Source organism: Thamnophis sirtalis, unplaced genomic scaffold (genome assembly GCF_051295495.1).
Source record: "Thamnophis sirtalis isolate CommonGarterSnake01/CBP01778 unplaced genomic scaffold, rThaSir2_p1.2 scaffold_7, whole genome shotgun sequence".
Lineage (NCBI taxonomy): Eukaryota > Metazoa > Chordata > Lepidosauria > Squamata > Natricidae > Thamnophis > Thamnophis sirtalis.
In genome coordinates this window covers 843230-869819 of record NW_028261387.1, presented here as the reverse complement: position 1 = coordinate 869819, position 26590 = coordinate 843230, and the positions used below count along the sequence as shown (strand labels likewise).

Here is a 26590-nt window from a genome sequence, read left to right as displayed (position 1 = left end):
GTCAGTTAATAGTTCAGCCACAACCGGCCAAATATATTATGGTCCATTAAGGCCACTTGGATCTTTGAGTATTTACACTTCTGCTCCTCCAGGAAGAACAGAAGTCCATCCAAAGATGATACTCACCCAATTCCAGACACATGAGCCAGCAAATCCACAGCATTTCTTTCTGAATTGAATTAATACAGGAGAAGGCCATCTAGCCCCCTCCAGATCTTTTTGACTAAACTTCCATTACCTCTTACTAGTGGCCATCAGAAAAGATGATTGAATTTATTATATCGAATTTATTATATTTCTATGCCGCCCTTTTCCCCGAAGGGGACTCAGATGATGATGATGATGATGATGATGATGATGATGATGATGATGATGATGATGATAATAATAATAATAATAAAATATTATTTAATAAAATAAAATAATAAAAATCGAAATTCAACGACTATGGCACAAACCAGCAGTGGTAATTCCAGTGGTAATTGGCACACTGGGTGCTATTCCAAAAGCACTGGAATTACATTTAAAACAGTTAAAAATTGACAAAATCACCATCAGTCAAATGCAAAAAGCCGCACTGCTTGGATCTGCACGCATATTACGAAAATACGTTATGACGTCCTAGGCCCCTGGGTGGGGCCTGACTAGTAACCAATGCCAAATCCGGCGAAACAACTGGCCGCTGGGATACAATTGTATAACAATAATAATAATAATATGGTTCATTGTATGGGTGTAATAGTATGGTTCATTGACATTGCAATACCTGGTGATGCACAAATTGAAGATAAACAGCAAGAAAAATATCACAAAATACCAGGACTTGCAAATTGAGGTTGAGTGACTGTGGAAAAAGAAATCATGTGTTATCCCAATTGTAATTGGAGCCCTTGGAGCAACACTCAAAGGGCTACCTCGCTATTTGGAAATTCTAAATTTATCAGACTTGAACATTCTGACTCTACAAAAAACCACCCTACTTGGAACAGCTGATATCCTCCGACGTTACCTTAACAGTTCCTAGGTCCTTGGTTAGGACTCGAGCTGTTGAGCTACCAACCAGCCCCAAAGGCTGTGAATCTCACCAAGGATTAACCACATAATAATAATAATATACTTTGCCTGATGCATTTATTTAGCATAGAATATTTTTTGACATGCAGGAGTATTGAAGTTGGTATGGATAAATATTCTTCACCAGCACAATGCTGGATTGGAAGTGGAATGGTCTGAAAATCTACTGCTCCATTCAGCATTAGCTCCAAATGATAAACCAAATAATGGGATGAATGATGATTCAGTAAAAATGCAGCCACATGGCTGTTTCCTTAAAACATACATTAATGCACCATCTGCTAAGGGTCCCTGCCAATTTTTACTCCTCTTACTTTATTTTTAAGACACATTTCTCCAGGACGATAAGGAAGCCTTTCAAATGTTATTTATTGTACTTCTGACACTTTGCTAAGCCAACTCTGAGGAGATTATTAAAGCTACTGCCTACTAGCTGCTTCCTTTACCCAAATTAATAGGTGTGGATGCTGTGCAGCAGAGAAAAGCTTGCTAAAAAAGGAATCAACTTCTGTTTTTTTTTTCTTCATCATCACTTTTCTTCTGTAATTGTCATCAGTCTAATTTCTCCATAGAAAAGATACTAGGCCTACAATTGTGCATTACTGGAGAGCGCTAACACTTTCTTTTCACCTACACACATGAAGAAAAATCAAAGCTGAAGCAGCCCAGCCTGAATAGAGCAATAAAGCATGTTCTTATTAGATATTTAGACTACATCTTTAATCAGTTTGGACCAAAGGCACAATGGTATGTATCGTCTTGATTTGTTTCCATAAAGCAAAGAGGAAGATCCACCATAGAAAGTTCCATCAAGTTGTCCCATGCTGGATCTCCCACAAAAGGAGGTGGGGTATTCAACAGAGATCTTCTCAATCACCAGGCGTGGCATGAAGATTTGACCTGGGCAAGGAGCCTGATATGTGTCAGAGCTTCTCTGAGCAGAACCCGAGAGGTTATGACTAGCACTTTGAATTGAGTATGGAAACTACAAGTAACCAGCGCAGTGCTTTCAAATTAGGTGTAAACTCACACTGGCTGTCCCATCAGTAGTCTAACTGCAGCGTTTTGTTCTAGCCACAGCTTCTGGATCACCCCCAAAAGCAGCCCACAGAGACCACATTCCTGTAATCCAGTCTCTAGGCAGACATAAATTAACATTGCCAGAACATCCTGAATCATAATTATCTGGACCATAACCAACACACCAGTTGAACCTGGATGAAATAGCAATAGCAATAGCAATAGCAGTAGACTTATATACCGCTTCATAGGGCTCTCAGCCCTCTCTAAGCGGTTTACATAGAGCCAGCATATTGCCCCCAACAATCTGGGTCCTCATTTTACCCACCTCGGAAGGATGGAAGGCTGAGTCAACCCTGAGCCGGTGAGATTTGAACCGCTGACCTGCTGATCTAGCAGTAGCCTGCAGTGCTGCATTTAACCACTGCGCCACCTTGGCTCTTACCCCCCCTAGTCTTGGCTTGAAACCCCCCTAGTCGTGGCTTCTATTTGCTGCCTGAGCAATAGTCACAAGTCCAGGAAGACCTTTCCGTCACAGGCCTCCTTCAGGGAAAGCCTGACCTGATCCAGGATGATCACCAACCCCCAGGTGTTTGTAATGAGAAACAACTCCATTCTGGATAGAGCCCTAGGATTTTGTTTTCTCACGTAGAAGGAATCCTTTCTGCCTTCTGACTCAAGCCTGGGCCTGAAGTGATGAATTCTAACTGTTAGACCATTAAGAACAACAAATTAAGAGGTCATATATGATGAAGAGACATATATACATATGCAGTTCCTGCTAGAAAAAAAGGACAGAAGAATGTATGAATCCACTAATCACATTTTAGGAACCACCTTTAGCAGCAAGTGTTGGTTCTTTTTGTTTCGTGCTTCAGTAAGTATAGATGTTATATGACACAGCTCTGGATAAACCCACTTTTATATAGATTTATGTTCTACTATTAGCTGTACCATTGCCACGAATCCTCAGCAGGATTAGATCATTGAGAAAAGTGTAAATAGTAGAGCACTGACGCTTGGCTTTCTAGCTGTCACTAACATTGCAGTTCTAGCTGTGTAACTAAAATGAGTCAGTTACCTAAAAAAAATAATCCTGATTCTATTATGTGGAAAGAATCCCTGTAGAGATCAACTGGACTCAGAACCATCAATACATTCCATACCAGAATATGGAAGTGAATTTGTTTTAACTATTAAGCATGAAACATTATATCACTTTTCAGGAATGATTTAACAAAACTACCATCATGCAGGAACAGAATAAATTCCCCAACAGGTGGCTGGAATTCTTTCACAAAGTATAGCCATTGCCATTGATGGAAAATATAGATTATATGATATACCTGACATCAGCCCATGGAGATAGATTGGTGTGTGTGTGTGATAGAGAGATTGGGTGGGGGGAGAGGGAGGGAGTAGACAGCAACTGCAATCGCCTTCTATTAAAAGGAAAAAAAACAGAACTGAAAGGCTGTTTTCTCCACTAGTTTGTAAAAGAATGTTCAACAAATGCTGGTTTAATGGTTTTCTAAACTTATTTCACCGCTCCCACCTAACAAGTATTTTCGGTGAATATAATAAAAATAATTTGGAGCCAGAAGAGCTAGGGAGCCAGAAATAACAGATGTTTTTGTATAAGGCAGCCTTTTTTTTTTCAACAGCAGAAAGAGATATTTAAAGACACGTGAGAATGATTTTTAAAAGATAACTCTATTAAGTGGTGGAATGGTTTTTAGTATTTGACATATTTTCTCATCTGAAGGCCAAAAGCATGGTCCTCAAAGAGAAAACTAAATATAAAAATAGTTATACCCACCAAATACATTTGGATTACAACTCTACAGTTGCTGGTATTTCTAGTATTTAATTTCATGCTTACTGGGAATTATTGACATTACATTGTAATACCAATTACATTTAAGAAGATGCCAGATGAAAAAAGCTGTTTTAGTTCATTAATTTTTGGAAGATGCCCATGGTTTAGGCATCAATTTGTTCTGAACCTGAATCAAATGTGGTTCTTCTATACTCTGTACAGAACATCTGTTCTCAGGTGGTCTTCAAATCATTATTGACTTCTGGCAAGTATATGGAGAAATCCGTGCAGTGTTCTTGGAAATCTTGCCATTATCCTTTTTCCCAAGGCTAGGAAGAGGTTACTAGCCTAAAGACATTTCTGTGGTTAAGGCAGGGCCAGAACCCAGATTTCGCAACTCCCTGTTCAGTACCTTAACCTGGACCAAACTGCCAAAGTTCTCTTTTATATAATGTGCATTGTGTTGTGTTGTGATGTTCCTAATTACATGAGGAAGAATTACCAATGAGGGTCAATCAGAAAAATATGTACAGGTACTGACTTACAACCAGTGGTGGGATTCAAGCAGTTCGCACCACTTCAGGAGAACCAGTTGTTAACTTTCTGAGCAGTTTGGTGAACTGGTTATTGGGAAAAATCATTAGGGCAGAGAACCGGTTGTTAAATTATTTGAATCCCACCACTTACGACCACAATTGAGAGCAACATTTCTATTATTCTATGACAGTGAGTTGGGCCCTATTTTATGTTAGTTACATGAATCACCGCAATTGATAAGTTAGTTACATGGTTCTTAAGTGAATCTGGCATTCCCCACTGACTTCGCTTGTCAGAAGGTTGCAAAATATGATCCCATAGCAATAGCAATAGCAGTTAGACTTATATACCGCTTCATAGGGCTTTCAGCCCTCTCTAAGCGGTTTACAGAGTCAGCATATCGCCCCCAACAACAATCCGGGTCCTCATTTCACCCACCTCGGAAGGATGGAAGGCTGAGTCAACCCTGAGCCGGTGAGATTAGAACCGCTGAACTGCAGATAGCAGTCAGCTGAAGTGGCTGAAGTACTGCACCCTAACCACTGAGCCACCTCGACTCCCATAATCTTGGCTCCCATAATCTTGGCTCCCATAATCTTGGGACACAACAAATATCATTAGTGCGAGTCAGTTGCCAAGCATCTGAATTTTGATCACATGGTCATGGGGATTCTACAAAGGATACAAGTGTGAAAAATGGTCATAAGTCACTTTCAGTACTGTTGTAGCTTTGAATGGTCACTAAATGGACTGTAAGCCAAGGACTACCTATAGCAACTTCTTCATCTACTGCTATATAGCATCCTTCTGATCTATCATTAATTTGTTCATCACTTTTGTTGCTGAAAAGTTCTAAATTTTGATATTCCTCAATTACCTTGTATTGGGGGGGGGTATTTTTGCAAGCTGATTTATAGAATAAAACATCTCTTCAGAGAAGGGCAAATATAAAGCAATAAGTCTCAGAACAGGCTAATGAAGCTTGATTGTCCAAAGAATATTGACATATGGAAAATAAAATGGGAAAAATGGGTGGAAAGGGAAATGGAATTACGTATCAAAGGGACTGCTCAACTGTCTAGCTGACTTGATCAGATGCATTTCAGACTGCAATAATTTGATGGAGGTTTACTTGCAAATACATTGGTGCCAACGGTGTGTTTTGTTTTGATTTGAAACGGTAGCACAATCCACTACGAAGGCTAAGGGAAGAAAACCTTACAGATTGACTTTTAAGATACAGTCAGGAGAACACAAATCATTTCATTTCTCCAGAGAAGGAAGATCAGTGATATAGTGGTTTGCAAAGAGGAAGGAATGGACAGGCCATATTTTTATAACAGCAAAGGTTTACAAAAATGCTAGTTAGGGTGAGATTGCTTTTTTCCTCTCCAGAGGATCAGCAGCTGCTGTAATACCAATGCGACTCACATCAAGAGAATGAGAAATAGCTGGTTATATTTCCATTAGCAGCAGATGAACAGGGGAAAAAATGAACCCTTTGCTCTTTTCCTAAATCACCTCCATTGAGCAGGTAAGCCTCATTTAGCGACCACAATTGGGACCAGCCACTCAGTCTTTAAGCGAAACGATCACTTTTCTACAGGGAACCATGACTGTACTTATGGTCTTACTTCAGCTTCCCTTTGCTTTACAGATCTGCAAAGGTCACAAATGCAAGGATTGGTCACAAAATTACCTTTTCATCACCACATAACTGGGAAAGGTCGCTCTATGAGACAGTCAGTAAACGAGGACCACCTGTGCTTCCAAAGCCACTTAGAGAAGATCTAACAGAGCGAGAACACTAGATATTTCCAGTCATTTGCCATAATTATTACAGGCATTAGATATTAGCAGGAACAAAATACGAAGATGTCACCTTCTGTCCTACTTTACCTGTAGCCAAGGACCACCACTCTCCACTCTACCTAAGGATGGCAGGCTGGTGTAAGGCCTATGGCAGATGATGCAGCTGATGACCTTGGATCCTGGCATCTGGCATCTGCCTTCTGAGACGGTTCCCTCAATCTACCAAATGATAAGATCGGCCTTGATTGAACAACCTCCCCCAGCAACGCGCTAGTCTAATTGTTTCAGCGCAATGGAAAAAAATGGTTGGTATAAGAAATAGAATTTCAAAATGGAAGAAAGTTTGAATATCCTTCAATTCTCCAAATGGGTGAGAAATCAACTGCACATTTCATCTTTGATCCCGGAGTTACCTCCCTTCTTTTTATGTGGGAGCCCTTGGGCCTTGAACATTCCCATCAACATACAGAACAAACAAGAGAAGTTGCAGATACTTTAACTTCTACCACATTAGAAAGTGAACTTTTCTCTGGATTTCCCTAAATCCAGTCCAACAATGTTCAGTCCTGGTGTGCAAATATCATGTCTCACAAAATAGGAATGTGGTCTGTATACGGTAAGCCACCATCTAACTGCCTGGGCGAAATACTTCCCATTTCTCTAGAGAATAGGTAAGCAAGCAATAGACTCTCAGCCCCATTTGGCCATCCATAAAACATAACAATAACAGCTTAACTCATATAATTCCTGTTCAATGACCCAGGACTGTGCTTTGCTTATTTGAAATCCTCCAACAGCTGACAGTCCATTGATCACGGACAACAATTTCACAGGACTTGTGAGGGCTTACAGAATAGGAAATGACCTCGGTGCTCCCCGAAGGCCACCAAAGGAAAAATAATTTCTATAAGCTTTTAAAACAAGTATTTTTCACAACGCATTGCCGTATTCTGCTATCTTGCTTATTTAATCATTGATTTGATTTTTACCACCCTTTCTGGTAAAAATGGAGGCTAACCAAATTTTAAAAACAAAATGTTCACAATATGTTGACAAATTTTCCTATTAACAGCTCAAACTTCAGGCTCTTGACCCATTGACCTCCCTGAAGTCTATCCTTAGCAAAAGATTTTTTTCTCTCCATCTTCTCCTGAAAATATCTCAGATAGTTTGGGACCAGGTGCCCACAATCTTTAATATCTGCTATCCCAGATGGTTAGAATTCTCTTCCCCCAAATTATTTTACAGCATTTCTGCATTATGTATTCTTTTAATAATTTCGTTTTCTTCTCAGCTTTAAGCTAGTGAATTATTTTATGCATAGTTCAAAATGGACTTCTAAAGTAATTCTAATGTAACAAATTCACAAGAAAAGAACTGGCACGGACTTTGGAGCAATCCTTACATATATTTGTCTTTGTGATGTTTCTCAGCCCTCGGCAATTACTTGTCAGTAATCATTTGAAAGTAAATACTAGATATGGTGCACAGTAGGGCTATGTATGCTTCAGAAATGATTCAGAAGAAGCACTTTGGCTCTCACATGAGCACAACACTTCTCCTCTATTCACTAAAGCAGCCTGTCATTTTTGGGGTTTTCACACAAACCTGAAATAAAGGAGCTGCTTTAAGAAACACCAGGAAGGAGCTGGGCTCGGGTGTATTCTGAAGAGCTTCTTCTGAATCATTTCTGAAGCGTGCCAAATCACAGTACACCGAATATCTGCTACAGGGTTAGACTGCACGTAAATATATTACTCCATCCTCTCCTTACTCTATCAAGCATTAGCACTGACCATAAAGATGAACTCTGGGGTTACAGAAGTGGACAACAATCCAAAGACTGTCATAACTGAGCACATTGATTTTGTGTGCAGACTGGATTTTCTTCATGTATATTTCCACCTGCAACTAGATGACCAGCAGATCAGAAAAAGCTGGAATGTTGCTAGAAAAAGCCATACAAAATCACTTGTTTAAACCCTTTTTCATTCGTTTCAGCTCTAAAGTACAGTATCTATTAGCCTGCTGCTGCAATCCTATTATATTCACTAGAAAAATTAATGAAAGTTTATCTTGGGGAAGGTTTTGGGGTTCAAAATGTTCCATCTCTTGCTTTCTCCACTGAATTCACATATTATATCACTTTATTTAATCCTGGATATTTTCCATCATTACACAAATACCAATTTCTTTTTTTAAAAACCTCACATGATTACTAGATTTTTGTGCTCAACACTTTTCCTGCCCACTATCACTAATGTAAACCATATATGTTTTCCTTTAGTACCAACTGGCTTAATTGGACTGAAATCTTTAAAAAAACGCCTGGTTTTCATTTATCCGGAACTAGGTCATGCAAATCCTTTCATATTTCCTTAGTTACAAGTTGATAATCAAATAGAGCAGATAATTATTTTTCCATCACTAGAAGATATGTTGATTTTAAAAAATGAATCAGAACAAACTAGACTTATATTAATCATTTTCCACCTACACAACAAAATATACTTGGAATTAAGTTCTACATGATGGGTCTGCAACAAAATGAACAGTGCTGAATGCTCTTCTTCAGGGTCCCAGATTCCAATACCCAGCTATTCCTCTTTCACTACATTATTTTGCTTCCTTCCAAACAGTTAACAGACTACACTTGCTAAGGATGATCATGCTGTTTTGGGGCATTCAGCCTCATTAATTCTTTTCTGTAATGCATAAGAGTGCATTCACTTACTGAGAATATAATCCAAATTCCTTTGGTTTCAGAAAGAGAACGTTGCCACTCATTTATTTTTCTTTCAGTTTTGAGATTAATTAGAGTAACTTCTCCATACTGGTAATCCTTGGGTGGACTCCATGTAAAAGGACACCTGTTTTACTCAATTTCTGCCATCAAGATAAAAGCATAGTCAAACATAGAAGGTCTTCCATAAAGGTATCAACATTGCTGCTCATGTTTTGCTTGTTGTCCATTATATAAACAGTTTTCCCAGAGATGGTTTATAACAGTGTTTCTCAACCTTGGCAGCTTGAAGATGTCTGGACTTCAACTCCCAGAATTCCCCAGCCAGCAAATGCTGGCTGGGGAATTCTGGGAGTTGAAGTCCAGACATCTTCAAGTTGCCAAGGTTGAGAAACACTGGTTTATAATAATCTAGGGTTACTTTTCCCACCCCCAGCCCAGTTGGTCTCGTTGCTTTAAGAAAAACCAAAAATACAATTTTATGTACCAAGAACGAGGATCATTTTTTCATCCCTTGGGTCACAGGGGTCTTGAGCAAGTGAGCCAAAGGCTACAGCTTAAAGCAGACCCTTATTGTTGGCATGCAGCCACCCAAGTTGTTGTCACACAAATGAACATTGAGAGAAAACATTTGTTTTTTTCGTTGATGGACTTGCAATAGAGCACGGAGGACTGCTGCTTCCGAAACTGCTGGCTCATTGCAAAACAGTATTTTTCCAGTGATATCCCCACCGTCATCTTTCAAAATGGAAAGGGAAGTGGGATCTTTAGAAATCATATCTTCAGCCAGTAGCTCGAGTCAGCATTTATCAACTTATTATTTTTATGCTGTCCATCTCCCCCATAAGGTGACTCCTTACTTGTTATAAAAGTATCAGTAGAACTGCTCCTTTGCCCCTTTGTAGCAGGAAATTTATGAACTTTTCATGAACTACTGCTAGCAAAGAGGCAGTGAGTTCCTAAACTCACTAGTTTGGAGGAAAGTCACAATCAATACAGTGGGGTCTGCTTCTGACTAGAGGTGGAGAGGACAGCGCAATTAGAGGGTTTATTCATAGGCATGACACTTTCATTTATGAAAGCACCCATGATTTCCTTTCATAGATAATAGCCACCCAGAGTCTTATGAATGAATTAGGTAATAATGTGTGTAAATATATTATAAATATATGCCTGCTAGAAAAGAAAAAAAAAGAAAAGAAAATCATTTGTAAAATCCAAATGAACATTAAAGCTACTGTAATATGGGTTTATGCACATGTTAGTAAAAGCAAAGTAAATTTCTATGAGCATTAAGCAGGTTTGCCAGTGTTTGAATTAAACTACCTTATCACTTAGATGTTCCTTCATAAAGAGGTTTCATCTATAGCAGCTACCTGGCAATGTTTATTATTTTAACGATGTATTGTTTTATGTGTTTAACATGGTTTGTCCTCCCTCCCCCTGAACTGTGAGCCGCCCTGAGTCCCCCCAGGGAAAAGGGCGGCATACAAATAAAATATCTATATTTATATCTATATATCTCCATATAGTGGAAACCTTCTGTTTCCTGCAGATCACATTTCTGATAAAAGCAAAAATTAGGCAAGGCACTTGATAGACATAACAATCTATGTGAAAATACCCCCCAAAAGCCAGAGAAAATATAAAAATCACCCTCACAAAACCTTGGCAAGACAAATTCCCTAGTCATGAAAATCCTGATTAACTGGTAACCATGACTGGTAGTTTAACAGAATGTATTGGACATGTTGTCAGAAGCAACATATATTTTCCCCAAGCCCAGGATAACGTACTCCATCACAAAGAAGCGAATACCTATATCTGCCTCTGGTTTTTAACTGATAGCTAATAATTAACTGAGAGTCACACAGAAACATAATTGTACATTTTATATATCCTAGCACTGTTGCCATATGTTGCCCACCCCTTGAGTTTCCCATTGGCAGACCTTCCACTGGCAGGCCAGATCCTCATCAGATTTTTATAAACATGCATATTGAAACCAGATCTAAACCAAGCTTCAATCGGTTGGAAAAGGAAAAATGCCTTACGTCCAACGAAGGACGAGGGTTTTAAATGGGAGTTAGAAAAATCACTTTGCTTTACTACTGCAACATAGGAAACAGGACACATATATGCTAAATCTTTCTTTCTAATCTAGGCTGCAAATTGTCAGGATTCACATCCGATAAGCAGCCTTCCCAGCTGATAGAACAACAGATTTCCCAAAGTACAATTTACCACCCTCTTCAGTCAGTATTGTCAATAATAGATAGAAGTTATTTATTAATCTTAAAGATTCCTGAAGTGGGAGAAAGAAAATAAGTTTCTATTTACTTCTGCTTTTAATCTAAAATGAAAGAAAACTTGGCAGGTGAGAAGTAATCCTACTAAAATATGTCAGATTTATTTTTCTCTCAATTTGTCACATTTTGAGGCTGGCACAATAGCCAGGAGCCCATCCAAATTAAACAGTACACAAAAACTCCCCCCCCCACTCCACGAGGAGGCCTTCTCCTCTGTTCAAAAGCCACCAGAGGTCACTGCTACATTTGTTTGGCAGTTCAAAGATGTTGAGAGCTAACATTTTATGATTTCTTTTTTCTTTTTTACTGGTGGATAATGCGAAGCCTCTTATTTTAGCTGCAGAACTCAAATGGAGGTGGGGCAAAGGGGGGGGGCAGCCAAGTGCTACATAGATTCTATTCTGCCAGCTTTATGAAAGAAGAAAAGACAATGCAATTCCATTATCCGTTCCAATCTCTGTTCTACTGTGAGGCATCTGATTTTCTACCCTCCCTTAAACACTCTAATTCATCATACCCCAAACTTTGTCTTTCTTGCACAAAGCATCTGTCATGGGAAAAAAGATGTTTCGAGCCACTTTGCCAAATGAAAGGATTTTGTAAGGTGCAGCTGAGTTAACTGTTGCATTTCTGAAACTCCACCTATGTGGGCTTGTCCCCAAAGATCTGCCGAATGTGGACATGAAAAGGTATTGATACCTTCAGAACTATTAAGGTATTTTAACTATTAAAGTTAACATATTAACAATAGTTACACATACTTGTGTTTGGTCTTTTTGGACTTTCAGATATTAAACTAGTGACTTGGAATTGGGATACTACCCCCGAGGAGTATGGAATTGTATGCAAGAAGAATTAGATTCTATTCGGGGCATATGAAAGACTAAATTTCTCCAGAAATTGACACATTTCTTTCAGAGTACCATACAGAGTGATGGTCATTTCTCCCTTGAGCCAAGCTTAATTCTTGGTTATTTCATGGACTTAACCATATAGTTTTCTTGATTATGGAAGTTATTTGCTAAGCTTCCCCCACCCACCCAATTTCCCAAACTGTCTACACTACAAATGCAGAGGAAAAGTCAAATAAAAGCCAGCTTCAAAACAGAGATATATCCTTGTCAAGGTAACACTGGATGTAGCTACCGGGATTCCCTAATCTAAGATATAGCCATTCTTTTTCCCTCTGGAAATTCTTTTTTATCTAATTTTGTTTGTGGAAGGGAGACCTTCATTTGGGGGAATAACTCTAGTTGTCTGAAATATGTCATTACATTTGGTGATATGAGAAGAGAACTGATCTATAGCCAAGAAATATGTCCTACTTTATTCAAACATCAATAGGATTCCAGATTAAAATGGTTGCTTATCAGAAATATTACCAAAAAAATGATTCATGTATATTGGGATGAGGGGAAATAAAGAAGCAATCTTACTTCAACATCAAATTATGACAAGCACTTCTTAGAAATTTTGGTGACAGAAAGCAAATTACATAGATAGTAGATAGATAGATAGATAGATAGATAGATAGATAGATAGATAGATAGATAGATAGATAGATGATAGATAGATAGATAGATAGATAGATAGATAGATAGATAGATAGATAGATAGATAGATAGATAGATAGATAGATAGATAGATAAAAAGATGATATTCTCTTTAACTATAACAGGTTTTTTTTACTCTTCCCATAAATGTATAGCATTACACTGTCACTGGATGAATATGAATTAAAACATTTTTTTCCCTTAACCTTTAGAGTGCCGATAAAGCAGGAAAACAACACTATGCCTTTGGGTACCAGTCTTTCTTGGATCACAATTAAGGTCCAGGTCCCACCATAGTAACTTTGATCAGAAACAGAATAGAAAATAGCCATGTGTAGATAATCTGATTGGCCTGATCATTTACTTGTGATGATGATAAAATCTGTGTACTTCTACAACCACAAATAATGACATTGGCCAAACTAATTTGGGGCACAATCCAGCCAGTCTCAGAATTATTGGCACCATGTTCTAGGAAACTAGGAAAGATTTAAAGGGGCATTGGACTCTCCTGGAGAAAACCATAGGAATTGAATAATGGAACCGTGTGTGTCTGTGTGTGTGTGTTTGTGCGTGTGCCCCACTTGTATTATTTTACCAATCATTCAAGGCAGTGAACATACCCAACACACCTTCCTCCTCCTATTTTCCCCACAACAACAACAACAACAACAACAACACTCCGACTGGCTCAAGGTCTCCCAGCTGGCTTTCGTGGCTAAAGGGGGGGCTAAAATGCAGGATTCCCCTTTAGTGCCTTTACTGGCCCTAAACTCATGGACTTCAGGCTATGCTAAATTGGGGGGGGGGGGGTGAGAGATTATATGATTAGCATTTAATTCTCTAAAATTTATTTAGCACCATCTTATTAAAATACATTTATCTGCATGGGACTATTTCGGCCCATTATTTACTGCCACATCATTTTGCTCTCAGCCACCCAGCGAATCCGTCCAGTCGCCGGGGAAAGCGGCCCGTTCGGTTTTGTCTTCCTTCTTCAGTGGGATTATAAACGACTGAGCGCTTCCAGTCAGACTCCACTCAGGCGGCTCTCGAACTGCTTCTCCTTGAATAGATTCTGGAGGGATCGACTTGGAAATCCTCCCGCACAGCCCCCCGTCCCAGAAAGGAACCGGAGCGGGTTTAGGGGGGAATTGGGAGAAAGTCGGGAGCCGCCAGGCGTCACTTTTGCTCGATTCTGGGCCGGCGCCGCCCTGTTTCCTCAATGGTTTTGCGTTCACTTTCGCCTCCCTCTTCTCGGGAAGGGCCGGGTGATGAACGCCGCCTCTCGGGGGGAGCCTTTGGCTCCTAAAACGGAGTCGCTCCGAGGCAGAAATGAAAGACTCTGCAACAAGTCGAAGGTACCAAGCCCGCCCTTAAATAAACCTTAAATAAACCTTAAATAAACCTTAAATAAACCTTAAATAAACCTTAAATAAACCTTAAATAAACCTTAAATAAACCTTAAATAAACCTTAAATAAACCTTAAATAAACCTTAAATAAACCTTAAATAAACCTTAAATGCAGTTAATATATGTGTGCCCTGAAATTTAAGCAACTCGCGCCTGCAGCCCAGTGAAATAAACGGACTCAGAAATCTCTCCCGAATTTTCCTTACACTTTTGCTCCTTATAAACTTTTGTTTCTGCAGAAAACAGCGCAAACCAATCCAATTGCCCCGCGAAGGGCCACTTTGCGACGGGGAAAGGTCCGGCTGTTCAGAAGCAGCGGGGTGACCTCGGATCCCTTCCTTTGGCCCTGAAAGGCGGCTGGGCCGGCGGGGCGAGGAAAGGCCGCTTCCCTCCAGAGCCAACCGAGCCCTCCGCCTGAGCCCCTCCCAGAGAAGCCCCCTCCCCCCCATCCGCATTCCTAGCTGAGAAGGAAGTGGGGGCTGCCCGCTTCAAAGCCCGGCTGGTCCCAGGCGCAACTTTTCCTCCCCCGCCGCCAGGGACGACACGCCCCGAGCCGCCCCCCCCGCCCCCCCGCTGGATGCACTCCAGCCTCCCTCGGCGGGAAGAGGCGCCCCAGCGCTCCCTTGGCCGCTCGCCTGGCCTCCAAGCGGCTCCGCTGGCAGAGGTGCCGGTGCCAGCTCCAATTAACAGCGAACAATTAAAAACAGCTCGGCTTCCTTCTGCCCTGCCCCCCCCCGCCTGAGAGCCCTGGGTCCCGCAGCGCAGAGGGGCTCCCAGACAAAGCCTCGACTGGGGACTGGATTAACCCATTTTCTGGGTTGGCGCAGGACCTCCGGCTTTCAAAGGGGGCGAAGAGCGGGTTTGCGCAGCCCTCGAGGACCCAGCCCCTTCGAGCCTCGCGGGTTGGAGCTGGGAAGGCAGCCGCCAGGCCTTCCACCGACTCCGGTTCGCTTCTTTCCTCCAGACGGTCGAAGGCGCATCTAAGGCGCATCTCGGACCTGCCTAAGCCGGCCCTAATGCGATGCGCCGGAGAGAGAGGAGGAACAAGTCCAGAGCCTCGGACATCCCCGTTTCCCCAAAGGAACCTCGCTTCACGCCCTTCCCTGCACGAGGCTCCGATCCAACGCAGCCGGTTCTGTCTCTCTCGCCCCGGGCTCCCTTCCCGCCTTTGCAGAAGTTCAAATTTGCGCACAGATGGAACCACGGCATCCTTTGGGAGGAGGCCGAGTTGACCGTGGGTGAAGAGGACCGAACAGGCCCCTCTTCGGGCAAAAAGCCTTCGACGCTTCACGAAGGGAAGGTCCCGCGGAATCCCTACGGTTTTCCGCAATCTTCAGGCTCTCTCGGAACCAGGGACGTCGGTTCTGGAAAAGGTGCTTTCGCAACAATAGCAAGGGAACACAGACACACACACACACACACACACACACACACACCGGTTTCCCTGAGCATCAGCGCCAAGAAATTCATTGGGACCGACTGCGGAGTCCCTAAGGATCAGATTGTGCTGGCGGCTTCCGACGGGAACGAATTTCTGCTCTGTTTAAATCTAGTGCGGTCGCGATTCTTATCCCCACAATTAGCATTTCAACTTTTCTGTAGAGCGCCAGACTAGCCATCTCTAGCGTGATCACTCTGGGGATGGACTGAAAAAAAGGTTTTATCCCACCACAGCGATAGCATTGCACTCCTAAGGTTTCCAGATTGTACCAACGTAATAATCCTTCCGATTGTTTTAGTAATTATGATAAATTGATTGTATAATTCCAAAACATCAAGTATTTTCTTACAGGGGAAAATCAGTAGCAGAAACTTAAATACCCCCAGAAAAACTTTTTTAAAAAAATATTTCTTCTTAGAAACAGATAACCAAATGTATTTGTAAATAAACAAATGTAGTTTTATTTTTCCTATAAGAAAGGAGGCTCTATTGAACCACTGGATTCAAAGTAACCAATGGTTAGATTTGCATTTTAAGCAAATTCTAAGCAAAAAAAATTCTGATTTAAGAAGTCCCAGATCCAAACCATGTCATCACAAACATTTAAAGTCTAAAGAAACACCTTATTTTTCAGCAACTTGTCATTTAGTAGAGAAGGCAGATCAGACTGTCCTACCTTGCAAAGTTGTTTTAACTTTATGGGCATACTTTAACTTGTTTTAACTTGACACTTTACAGGCATAAAGTGATATACTTGCCTGGAAATACGTTTATTGTAAAATAGACCAAACTCTATATGAAAGGTAGGAAGATGTTGCTGAGGAAAGCAAGGAAAACATTTGCATTTCCAACTTTCCTAAAGAACTCTTTCAAACATAAAACTGATACAAGCCATACATGCAATATTTATCTAAAATATGGTTTGAATTCAGTGGCAGGTTGCAATCCTAAACATAATGGATGGATTCACACCATCCCCTAAATTGCAAAAACCGGGTTAGCAAAACAAACCAACCACATTTTGACCTAATAAACCGTGTGAGATTGGCCCTGTGCTCATTTCATATTTCCATGTGTTTCTGAACGAAGGAAATTTCATTGATTGAGAAAATCAACCAACCAACCACCCTCCGTCCCCCTCCCTTCTTCCCTCCCTCTGTGTGTGTGTGTGTGTGTGTGTGTGTGTGTGTGTGTGTGTGTACGTACATAACCTATGTTCCCCTTAACCTTAAGGGAACTTTCTTCTGTGCAATGTGTACTCCTATTCTTCAAAAGTCATGTTCGTTTCTGGCTTGAAGGCCAATTTTACAGACAATATGTTCTTTTTCTTCCTCTAATTCAATAGCCTCTTGCCGACAGTAATTTCTGCCAAGATATTTGTTAAATGTTAAAGTAAAAAGATTGTTTGGGGGGGGGAGCTTAGAAACTCTGAAATGATGTAACAAAAATCCTGCTCATAAACTGGGTTGCAAGGGGGAAAAAAAACAACTGGTGTCCAGCATCCCTCAGGAAAACAGCAAGCGCCCCTCCCGGTGTACCTTTAAGACCCCTGGTGGGGGAGCAGCCCTCGAGAGGGTCTTTCAAAGAGGATCAACCCACCTGAACTGTAGGTGACCAGATCAACACCCAGAGCCGGGCTCTTCCTTTTCCTGGGCCGTCCTTTCTGGACTGTGCCGGTGCCATTGAAGTAAGGCAGGGCCAGGCCGCCACCCTTGGCTGCCAGCTCGGTGTAGCTGAGTGAGGCCGGCGGGTAGGAGGCTGGGTCGGTGCCCTGGAGCAGGCTCTCAAAATGTGCCCGGCAATAGACCACGTTGTCCTTCATGCCGAAATGGTCGCCTGTGGTCAACGTCTTGTTGCAGGTGGTGCAGGTGAAGCAGCTGAGGTGATAGACCGAGTCCCGGGCCCGCATCACCATCTCCGAAGCAGAGATGCCCAGATGGCAGCGGGCACAGCGCTGCACGGAGAACCTTCTGGGGAAAGAGCACGGGGGTTAGTGGAGACTGGCCAAGGAGGGTGGGGGACTCCTGGCACCTCAGCCCCTCAGGCCTGATTGACTTAGGGTGAAGGTTACTTGAGCCTGGTTGAGTTTGGGCCAAGGAAAAGTAACACAGCCGTTAGAGATCAGGTGAGGGTGGCACAATTGCCTCAGAAAGCATCTGCAAGACTCTTTAAATCCAGAGGAAGTGAGGGGGAAGTGGCCTTCCGGGTAAGTTCTATCCCTGAACTCCAATTTCCATACAGATCAGACAGGAAAGGCTGTCTAAAGTTGGGCAGACAAAGGGAGGATGTAGCCCATGGCTTAAAAGCTGCATGGGCACCCAGTTTGATGTTGTGGCTAAGGTGCCAGGCAAGAAACCAGGAAACCCCGAGTTCTAGTCCCAGCTTAGGCCCAAAGCCAGCTGGGTGATCTTAACCAGCCACTCTCACTTGGCCCTAGGAAGCAGGCAGTGGCAAAACAGTTCCCAGGAAACGTCAAGGACTGGGTCAGACAGCCAGAAGAGTCGAAACTGACTCAAAGGGAGGGATAAATAAATAATAAATAAATAAATAAATAAATAAATAAATAAATAAATAAATAAATAAATAAATAAATAAATAAATAAATAAATAAATAAATAAATAAATAAATGAATGAATGAATGAATGAATGAATGAATGAATGAATCAATAAACAAATAAGTAAGTAAGTAAATAAATAAATAAATAAATAAACAAACAAACAAATAAATAAATAAATAAGAGGATGAGAACAAGATGATCCCTGGATTTAAGTGCTGTGGCTGTTTCTTAAACGTTAAATTCTTTTCTTTTATATTCATAATCTGGTACACAAAAAAGACTAAGAGAACTTCCACATATGTGGGGGGCAGAAGAAAAAGACCGTTGCGTGATGGAAATTAAACTGGGCTCAACTGAACCTTCTTTGTGAATTGATCCCACTGGATTTTATAAAATTTACTTTTGAAATCTGCTTGGGATAAACCCTATAAGTCCCATTAATTTCCCCTGGGGGGAAGTTCTGTTTTCTTGGGATATCACATAGCCTCAATTTACCAGTCGGCCAAGCATATTGTGCACACCCATCCCGCGTGGTTAATTGATGGTTCAGTTTGCCTTGTAAATGCTGCCTCTCTGTACTCCAATAACCCAGAAAATTGGGTTAATGGGGGACTCCGTAGTGGGTCTTGCAGAGTTATTCCCACTTACCTGTGGGACTCAGTGGGGCCACATTTGAATTTACAAGGATTAGGATTCTACTATTACAATCAAGGATAATTCTCACTATAAGTAGGTGCCTTTTCCATCTACCGAAAAAATTAAGCAAGATGGCAACCTTCAACACAAACCGTTTTGCGTAGTGAAGTTTGTATAGTGTATATTGTGAAGCAATGACTTTTTATTAAGGAAATCAACGAATTAATTTTTAAGGCTGAACCACTCCAGAAATTGAAAATAAATTAGCATTTGACTGTGGCGGGATGGAGTTAGGATCTCATATTTAGGCTACGCCCATCATGCCATAGTTTCCTCTCTGCACACACACACACACACCCAAATGTCCTGCACTGTGCTGATGGGGGGAAACCATCTTTCGGTCACCTTTGCCTGGACAAACCATCCTATGCAATAATTGAACCCACTGAGTCTAATGAAGTTTGCGGTGAGGCTGGGTTCTTTTATAATGGAAGGTGGTGCCCAGAAATGTCAGCTGGGTCCCCCAAAGTAGCATCCCGGAATAAATGAGGGAGGAGGCCAGAGCTTCAGGCACACGAGGAAGCTCAGCATCCCATTCTCTCCACTCCCAAACTGACCTCCCCAAATATCCCTATTAGCTGCAGTCCAAGGTCTGCGCATATGCTCTCTGTGTGCGCTTGGGGATGCTCTTCCTGGCTCGATATAACTAAGCTCCTTCGGGATTTCTCAGGTGGGGAGAGAGCGCATTCACCCGGCATGCCCAGAAGCCAGAGAGAGGCAAAGCTCCTTTCCTGCAGCGTAAAATCAAAGAAGAGTAAAGAAACCGGGCCTCTCTACCCACCGGCTTAGCCTTGGTCCCCTCCGGGCGAAAGAGGGCTGCATACAGAGTTTGCTCCTTCCCCAGTGTGGCATTTATTACCACAACAAGGCATTTGGCCCGGGGGTACGAAATATGGACCCTAAGCTATTCTGGGCCCAGACAAACCTTGGGGATCTTCTTGGCAGAGGAGCCCCATTCAAATGAACGGGTGATCTTTGAAAGAGATCTGTGTGGGGTGTCTATACATACACAAAGTCACTCTTTGGTTGTTTGAAAAAAAGACAACACTGGAAATAAAGCTTGAGGTTAGTTCTAAGAGTATCTTTTTGAAAATATCAGAAATAAAGCTGAAACGAAGTGTACCTTGGCTCCTTCCTTATTTTCAGTAGGTCTAAGATAAAATTGGCAGCTCTAACCCAACCTTGCTTGGAAATAGATTCCACAGAGTTCAGGGGTATTTTAGTGCTGAGTAAATAAGGAGCATGTCCCATTCTGTGGGCACCTTAGAGGCTTTTGTGAAATCAATAGGAAATGGTTCCAAGGACCCTTGAGGCTGTGGGAATACTCATTCAGCACATTGGGAAGGGAGGCTGATAAAACTTTGAATATATCCCTTTAACGCAGTGTTTCTCAACCTTAGCAACTTGAAGATGTCCGGACTCCAACTCCCAGAATTCCCCAGCCAGCGAATGCTGGCTGGGGAATTCTGGGAGTTGAAGTCCGGACATCTTCAAGTTGCCAAGGTTGAGAAACACTGTCCTAACCACTGCTGGGGAATTCTGGGAGTTGAAATCCGGACATCTTCAAGTTGCCAAGGTTGAGAAACACTGTCCTAACCACTGCTGGGGAATTCTGGGAGTTGAAATCCGGACATCTTCAAGTTGCCAAGGTTGAGAAACACTGTCCTAACCACTGCTGGGGAATTCTGGGAGTTGAAATCCGGACATCTTCAAGTTGCCAAGGTTGAGAAACGCTGCTTTAACGGATAGGCTATATAGCCAGGCTACTCAAAGGGCAGTTTCTCATTAACAAGCAGAGCGGAGTGCCCAGCGGGAGAGATTCCGTGCCAAGCCTTTCCTTCGAGGCCCTAGTTGAGGGATGGGTAGATCAACAGCGCTCCAACTATAACTCGGGAAAGACCCCAGCAGGGGCCCCTCTGCGGAGAGGAGGAGGAGCTGCGGAGGACACGGTAGGAAAACCGACTCTTAACCTGGTTACCTAGTTAACCCTTTTTTTCCTGAATAGGAAAAAATACGTTGAAACGCCCCCTATTCAAAACGCCCTGCGCTCTTTGTGTGCGCTCTTCACCCAGCCTTGACTAACGTTAACACTAATCCAGTTTAACAGGTTGTGCGAATCCCTCCGCTCACGCATTCCTGACCCGATTAAGCGAACTGCATGAACACACAATCTGTAAGAGTTTACAGGTGCCGCGCAAGGAAGAGGTCACTCGTGTTGCAGAGACGCTGCGCTGGTTCTTGGGGAAAGGATTTGGCAAGCTTTGGCTTTCCTGGCGGTTTGACTTTTGCCCCCGTCGCTGTTCCAAACAACGGGGTCTTCGTCTAGGAAGGGGGCGCTTTGTAAAGCTTGATGGGGCAGAGAAGGCCTTGCTTGTCAGTTACTTCCCAGCAGTAAGTAAAATGTTTGCATCCCTGAAGCCCAGTAGCGATCTCTGCCCTGGGTTCCCCCCCCCGCCCTCCCCCGCCCCGTGCCTCTGAGGGCCTTTTCACACGCACCCAATTCAAAGGGGGATGTGCTCGTGTTCAAATGTTCTTCCGTAAAACACGCACCATAATCTAGGCTTCTCTGGGAAGAAGTGGTGAGAAATGATGGGGGGAACAGATTTAGTACCGCATCTGGGGCAGGATTTTAAATCACTTGATAGCACCCCCTCCCTTTCTTCCAATAGGGGGAAAATGTTTGTTTGTTTTTCTGATGGAGGCAATTCACACATTTGGTCTTGAAGCATGCGGGGGGGGGGGGAGGAGAGCACCTCTGTGCATTTTTGCCTTTACCACAATTTCCAACAAGGCCATTGAGTCCACGCTGGATGCATGTTTTTTAGTGGGAGATAAGACCCTGATATCCCCTTATAGTGTTTAATTTACCACCCCAAAAAAAGGCGCAGTGCATCTAGTTAAGTGCCAAGGACGTTCATACCTGCATAAACTTAACCTCAGGTAACCAAGAGAGGAAAGTATATTATGTCCTGCAAATTATGTCTGAATGCTCCGCTCCCTAGGAGATGATTTTTCTCAAGGAAGTCCAGAGCCCAGAGACCTTCACGCGACTAAATCACCCCATTTTATTCACCCCACCCCCCACCGGCGAGCTGTTACCTGTAATAATCCTCCTTGCAGTAAATGCTGCCGTCCTTCGCAAAGCAGGTGAGTTCGGACTCCAAAGCCAGTTTACATTCACAGCACTTCAGGCAGCGGAGGTGCCACTGCTTGTCCACAGCCAGCAAGTAGTAGCGGTCGGAGATTTTGCCCCCGCATCCTGCGCACAGGGCCGGCTTCTCGGGGCTCAGCGGAGGCATGTTCTGCGGAGGGAAGGAAACGTCAGCGGGCCGGGCAAAAATCTTGCAAGCTCAACATCTCAATTAGGGGGACTATTTCGGCTTTTTTTTAAAAAAAACAACCAATAGCAGATATATTTCTAACCAAATTCGGGAGGCAGCGTAACTGGCCTTAGCTGAAGGTTTACAACGCGATCCGACACAAACCTCCTGGATTTAGTATTTAGTGCCGCTTCATTTCTGTGGAGACCTAAGGAGACTAGGAATTATTATCTCCGTTCCCTAGATTTTAACGGGCGCTGCCTTCGTTCCTTGTACCTGCGAGTAAGTCCTGTTGAAGTTATTATAGGATAGGAAGTTCGAAAAAAAGATATAAGCCGTTTTTGCTGCACAATAAATCCGGATCCCCTCCGTCGACTGGATTTATCCAACGTTCAGCTCTCTGGTTTACCGAATGCACCACAATTGTTCGGGCTCAATCATCTTCCCCCCCCCCTCCGTTGGCAAAGCGCGATAGCCGGGTTCACACAAGGCTGCTTAACCCTAAGCCTAACCCTCCGGATACCGAGGACCGCCCTAGCAGTCAATATTCCTGGCTTAGGTTGGCTTCCCATAAAGAACCTTTGCTGGAAGAAACGGTTGGATTTTCCCAAGCCTAAAACAGACTCTCCCTCAAGCAGGAGCGCCCGCTGGCTCCTTCGCTCGCCTTTCACTCCCGCACGTTGTAGAGAGTCGCTTCTGCGAGAAGCCGGCGTTTTGACGCGGAAGATGCTGGTTGCTGGAGGGTGATGATGGCGGCCTGAATCCTAGGGCTGAGTTTCAACTGTGGGGTTTACATTCGGCTCCTTCGTCCCGGACCAAAATCCCCTTTCCGGCCTTCGGGCAGCCGAGGGATGCGCCCGAAAGCAAGGCAGAAAATCTAGCGGGGGCGACTCCGCTGCTTTCGCTTCCTGGAAACGCAAAGGCCGCGTTCCAGTTGGTTCCTCTTCAAAGCGCGCTTCGGGGATTTATCTCCGAGCAAACCTCCCCGGGACAGATTGAGATGTGAGCTTGAAGCAGGGTGCTTGAGGGCGGGCGGGGGGGGAGATCTACTGCCCAGCCATTCACTTTCATTTTCCTGACCTGGTTCAACTCCAGGACACATTTTGAAAAAGCGTCAGGCTCCTGAAGGAAAGTAGGAAGCCTCGTTTCATCTTTTTCTTCCTTCAGGGTGTTGTTTACTTAATAAGAAAATGGGGGGGGAAGGAATATAATCCATATAAAGTCCTTACTACCTGGATTTTGGGAATGCCCACTAGGAAGGCCAACGGGTAGAAAGACAGTTCAAGCACGTGGCCTATTAAAACAGGTTGTAAGTTTGTTATTTGGGCTCAGGAACTAATCATTATTTTCAAAAAAAGAAAAAGATCTTTTCCAGATTATCTTTGAATTTAAGAGAGGAAAGAGGAAGATTTAAACCACTTGGGAAACAATTAATTTTTTTCCCCACAGATTAAAAATATAAAGGTTTGAACCTATCAAGCACAAGGAATAGTGGCAGAATCACAAATGAAACCAATGGTTTTGGTCTCCCCCCCCCCCCACGCTTGTCTTCTTCATTATTGGGGCTTTTCTCTTCCTCTCCCCCCCCCCCCATAAGACAAAGAAACTGAAATGATAACGAAACTGTTGCCTTAATGAATTTGGTCTCTGCTTTGCTTGAAGGGAGAGTCCAGTTGAAAGAATTATAACTTTCGGTAGAACCTTAACTTGTATTCTTCGTGAATGCACCGGAGCTCCTGGGATTTCTGAGCAAAGGAAATAAATGTCCTTGTTTACCCATCACACACACACACACAAACACACATACCAAGTCCCTTTTCTTGCCGCTGGGGTTCCAAAACTTAATTTAAGAGTTTTGAAATCTAGTAAGAAACTCTTCTGCTTTTCTGCTTAACGCTCAGAACGACTCCAATTATTGGGCCTTTTAAAAGAGAGAAATAAATCGGAGGGTGGGGGTGGGAGGGAGACTGAGTCCCAATTGTTGGTTCCGTTTTGTCGATTTGGCTCAGCCTCAGTGCTACTTTTTACTAGTTGTAGCCTTCAGAGCACACAGAGAAGTGAAGCGATGATAAACCTTCGTTTCTTTCCAACACAAGAAGTTAGAATGAATCTTCAGCAGCACCTGAACAATATAACTAAAATTAATGTGTTCGAAAGTCATCAAAATGCCTAATTCTCATCTGCTGCACTTTTTTTTGGAAGATAAAAGACATCGGAGTCTTCCCAAACGCTATTGAACTTATTCGGGAGTCAATTTGGTAGCCCCCAAATCCTCTAAACATTTTCGTTCTTAAGCCTGTTGGGTTGAGAGTCTCTTGGCCCTTGAGAGCCCTTTCTTCTGAAGGATTCTTCTTAAAAGCCTTTCTTCCAAACTTAACGCAGAAAGCAAACGACGTGGAGCCTCGCGAGGTTCATTTCTCCTTTCGCCAGCTTCCAAATGCCTCGTTTTCAAGATGGCAAATCGCGGCTTCAATCCTCGACTAGGCGAACTTTCCTGAACTTGCTTCCCAATCTGGACAGGGGACGGACTTGAAAGAACCAAAACTTGATATTCAAGCAATTGGGTAGAATCCAGTCACCTTATAAACACTTTTCAAGAGGAAAGCTAGCTAGGGAAAACTAGAGGGGGGAGGATGGCAAATCGACTTTAATCCGTTTCATTCGGGAGCAACACCTCCCTTTCCCTGGGGAAGTTTTGGGAGATCTTGCGCCTGGCTCCTGCCCGCCCGCGCGCGCGCACACACAAAACACCCCCGCTTTTACAAAATAGATTGGGACTTGAAAGCCTGGCCCTAAAAACTCAATAGAATTTACTCCTGAATAAAATATCTTTATGACCGCGCTGTGATGCCCATCTGAGCTTGTTTGTTGTCTTTTTTTAAACAAAAATAACCCAGATGCAAAGAAACAATTGTGATTTTAAAATGGGGCGGCGGTGGTTAACACCTTTTTTAAAAGACAAGCGGAAACTGCTCCTTTGAAAAGGATACCTGGAAATAAGACTTGAGGGGCGCCTCGCTGGGCGTTCTCATATACGCGCGCGCACACACACACACCAGACATTCCAGTGTCCCCGGGAGGTTCCAGTTACCTTACTTCTAGCATTGGGAGGGTGGGGGTCTTTCTCTCTCTCACACACACACAAAATCCACCCCCTTCATCTCTCCTGTGAAAACCCCGACTTTTCCCGCCGCTTCTTACCGCTTCCCGGCCATTCATCTGTCCCGCTTTAGCCAGGCGGGATTCGGTCTTGGTCCGCCTCTCCATCTCCTCCATGATCCCCTGGATGTGGCCTCCGGAGATGCCGTGGAAAAGCATGGCTGGGGGACGGAAGGGACACGCGTTTCCTTCGGCTCGGCACCCCACTATTTCCATATACAGGCCCCAGAGTCTCGGTTTAGAGCATCCGAATCGCCGGGCGACGGGACGAGCCCGCAGGAGAAGCTTCGTGGCTCCGGAGAGAAGGCAGGTAGCAGCCGAAAACCGGGGGGAGGCTGCCGAGTGGCGGCTGGCGGGAATGATCTTGGGGGGTGGGGGGTCTTTCCCCCGCCTGGCCCGTGCAAAAGGCTGGGCTGCTTCCTGAAGAAAGGGCGGGCAGGGGACGGGACGGACCCAAAGGGGGGAGAGAAGGGGAAGCGGGGAGGGGGAGAGAAAGGAAGAGAAGGGGACACGAAGTTGAGGCTTCAGCAAATAGAGACAACAACAATAACGAAAAAACGGTTAACGCAAAAAAAGGGGGGGAGGATGAGGGGGGGAGGTTAAAAGACAAAGAAAAGGCAAACGAGGAAGGGGAATGAGTGGAGGGGGGGGGGGCAGGTTAAAACAGGGATCTCCGTTTGCTAGAAAGTTCCAGTTGCTCTTGCTTGGCTGTGGGGCTGCTGCTTGCCGGAGCTCCGTCCAATTTGTTGGAGACAGAAGCCAACCCAGTTTGGATAATTCAGGAGGAGGAGTCCTCGCCCAAGAGCTGCCACCAGCCCCCTCCTCCTCCTCCTCCTCCTCCTCCTCCTCCTCCTCCTCCTCCTCCTCCTCCTCCTCCTCCTCCTCCTCCTCCTCCTCCTCCTCCTCCTCCTGCTCTACAGACAACAAAGAGCTGTCAAACTTCGCCAGCCCCCACTGCGATGGGCAAGCGGTGACAAATACTCCGGAGGAGGAGTGGGTGGGAGAGGGTTTAGACTCCTTCTTTCTACCGACGGCAGGGAGGGGATAAGAGGCACCTCCGGGGATCTTTCAGAGAAGTGGATGCTGGGGGTGGGGGGTCTAGACTCTGTACTCCGTGCCCCATCCGCCCATTCT

At 43.6% G+C, this 26590-nt stretch overlaps 1 protein-coding gene across 3 annotated transcripts in view; it reads right to left on the bottom strand.

Annotated features, from left to right (window-relative positions):
* The window catches only part of LHX9 (LIM homeobox 9), a 37081-nt gene extending 10830 nt beyond the window's left edge, over positions 1–26251 (bottom strand). The window contains exons 1-3 of one of the 3 annotated variants that reach the window (XM_087719185.1): positions 25499–26251; positions 22077–22279; positions 17322–17692 (exon numbers count right to left, since the gene is read on the bottom strand). In XM_087719185.1, the coding sequence (XP_087575311.1) occupies positions 17322–17692; positions 22077–22279; positions 25499–25672 (748 nt within the window). In that variant the 5' untranslated portion in view covers positions 25673–26251. The remainder of the gene's footprint in view (positions 1–17321; positions 17693–22076; positions 22280–25498) is intronic. The other 2 variants (XM_087719186.1, XM_087719187.1) reach the window with 2 other exon arrangements.
* Between the last annotated feature and the right edge of the window lie 339 nt (positions 26252–26590).